Source organism: Sinocyclocheilus rhinocerous, unplaced genomic scaffold (genome assembly GCF_001515625.1).
Source record: "Sinocyclocheilus rhinocerous isolate Xijiao unplaced genomic scaffold, SAMN03320098_v1.1 scaffold18524, whole genome shotgun sequence".
NCBI lineage: Eukaryota > Metazoa > Chordata > Actinopteri > Cypriniformes > Cyprinidae > Sinocyclocheilus > Sinocyclocheilus rhinocerous.
In genome coordinates this window covers 1-2,759 of record NW_015659572.1, presented here as the reverse complement: position 1 = coordinate 2,759, position 2,759 = coordinate 1, and the positions used below count along the sequence as shown (strand labels likewise).

The 2,759-nt window shown below is 35.1% G+C and overlaps 1 protein-coding gene across 1 annotated transcript; it reads left to right on the top strand.

Annotated features, from left to right (window-relative positions):
• The first annotated feature begins 277 nt into the window (after positions 1–277).
• On the top strand, positions 278–1,961 carry LOC107723996 (caspase-1-B-like). Its single transcript, XM_016532760.1, has 6 exons — positions 278–310; positions 384–560; positions 721–970; positions 1,126–1,224; positions 1,522–1,631; positions 1,752–1,961. Exons 1-6 carry the CDS (start codon positions 278–280, stop codon positions 1,860–1,862), a joined length of 780 nt encoding a protein of 259 aa, XP_016388246.1. The 3' UTR covers positions 1,863–1,961.
• The last annotated feature ends 798 nt before the right edge of the window (positions 1,962–2,759 follow it).

Genomic DNA, 2,759 nt, shown 5'->3' with positions numbered 1-2,759 from the left:
GTTAATAAAACACAATCTAATAGGTAGAAAATTAATTTAATTGTTCGTTTCCGGTTGTAGCTGTAGTCGGACAAATGTTCTAACCAGAATGCATTGCTTTTGTCAGGCGGCAGCCGATCTTTGCTGCGCCGCATGAAGTCGAACAAGCCTAATGATTTCTGAAGGATCACGTGACACTGAAGACTGGAGTAATTATGCTGAAAATTCAGCTTTGATCACAGCAATGAAATACATTTTAACATAGATTGACATAGATTATCTATATAATATTGGAGATATGGGTAAACCAAACGATTTCATGGCATTTTATGTAGATTGATCATCTGGAGTTGCATGTGTTTTAATCGTGCATAATTCTGATGTTTTTTTTATTTTTTTCATAGGTTTATATGCCAACAAGCAGTTCTTGGAGGAAAGGCTCAGCTCTGCTAATCAACAACATTACATTTGACCGTAGTGAGTACAACAGGCCCGGGGCAGAGCTAGATGAGGAGAACATGGAGTGGCTGCTGAGAGCTTTGGGTTACAGCGTTGAGAAACACACAAATCTCTCTGGAGATGTGCGTAAGACAAAAGTCCGGCTTTGTGAAACCAATCTTGTCTATGTTGAGCTAATAGGTTTCTAATGTGGAAACAGAAATGTGAACACATTTATATCTAGATATACTATATATTTTATACCATGCAATTCTTCTAAACATATTGTTTATTTATTCACAGGCAATAAATATAGCAGTCAAGAACTTCTCTAAACGTTATGAACATCGAGACTCGGACAGCACCTTTGTGGTCATCATGTCCCATGGGGACAGATTTGACAATAAAGATGCCATTTTAGGTGTCCATTATCAGAGAAAGAACCCCAATGATTACTTCTTTGTTGAGAACATCTTCTCCCATCTGAACTCAGTCAATTGTCCAGCTCTGATTGATAAACCAAAGGTTATTCTCATTCAGGCCTGCAGAGGAGGTACGACAATAACATGCTGTTATTGCATTGCAATTTCTCATTTCTCTTTGTATTTCCCAGTAACTGTTTCTTAATTTATTCACCTTGCATGCTGCAATATCAAGTCATTCACAGTATGTGAAAATGTCCCACACATGAATCATTTCTCTGTCCAGGTGATGATGGAGGTGTGTATGTTAGTGACAGTGCGTTTGAATCAGACTCCTGGGTTCACAAGGAGAAAGACTTTGTCTGCTTTATGTCCAGCCTCCCTGGTGAGTCCTCAGAAACACTGATTGCTGAAATGAGATTGATTTGTTGATTACATTTGGCAGTTCATTTTGTTCCCAAGGTCAGGTAGAAGCTATTAAAACAACTTAGTTTTCCTTTTGTTAAATATATTAGTTTGTTTCACACTCTGAAGAAGAAACTGCCATGGTGAACTGCTGAAACTCAAATGTTTGATGAAACATCATCCAAAATGGCAAACGTTTCTTCTTTAATGAGCAAACTTTCAAAGGTTGCTTTGTACTTTATTGTATGACTTGACAATGACTGAATTATCTCCACAGATGTCTGTGCATACAGGAATCCTCACAATGGAAGTTATTTCTTCAATTACATAGTGGATGTGTTCAGTACAAGCGCTCATAAATATGACATTATGGAGTTGTTCAGGAGGGTAAATTGTTTTTCTTTATTCCTGCTATCTCTTTCATTTTATTCACCCCAAGTGCACTGCTCAGTTAAAATGAATGAGTTTGCTTCTTGTCACATTCAAATATGATCTTTTCTTTTATAGATCGCCTCACGCATGGAGAACGACCCACGTTTCACACACAAGAAGAAACTATTGCCGTGTATTGAAAGGACAACCCTTGTAAAGAAATTCTACCTGTTCCCTGGACTCTAATGATGTAACATGAGTTTAGAGGAAGAACGCTACAGGTGAATGGGGTAAAAACTATATAAAACATCACCATACTTCCTCAGTTGATTAATCACAGTACATTCAGAGAATTTTCTTATATTTCAAGTTTTTTTAAATGTTGTTTAAACGTGCAGTTGAGGCATTGCCTAACTAAATATGGATGCATTTACATACATTTTGTAATAATAAAGAACATAAGTCTAAAACATTGAATAAAGTCAGATTCAAAATTCAGTGCATATAATAAAAAATATTTTGGGAAAACAACCTCTAAAGATTTGAGGGTTTAGAGGATTCTTCATAGCAATGTGTGTTACTTCAAGAGAGCAAGCATCTGTTGATTTATTTTCTTTCTTTTATAATCATTCATTTATAATCATTTATCATTTAATCATTTTATTATTCCATTTAATCATATGATCATTTATAAAACCAGTCATTTAATTGATTTATTAATTGATTAGTCATTTATATTATATTTTATAATATTTTTCCATTGTTGTTTATTCTTATGATGTGTGGTTTCAAGGGTTATTTGTCTTCATGAGTAAGAGATTAGGGAATGTCTCCATTTCAAGGTTTTTAACATCAGTGGACATTGTTGTGAAGCAGTCATTTTCCATTGCTATTATTTTGTGGTATAATAACAGTTGTTGGATTTGGGCTGATCAGATGTTTCAGTCTGAGCATTGAAACAAATGCAGCTATGATTATTCAATAAGCTCTGCTCTACTTAGTCAACTTCTTGGCTGACAGAAGATTGTTAATAGAGTTTGGAGCACCAGAGAAAAACTTAGCTGACTGGGCTTTAGATACAACACAAATGGATATCTTACAAATTGAAATCTATACATCGATGGACATAGTTGAAGTGTAATT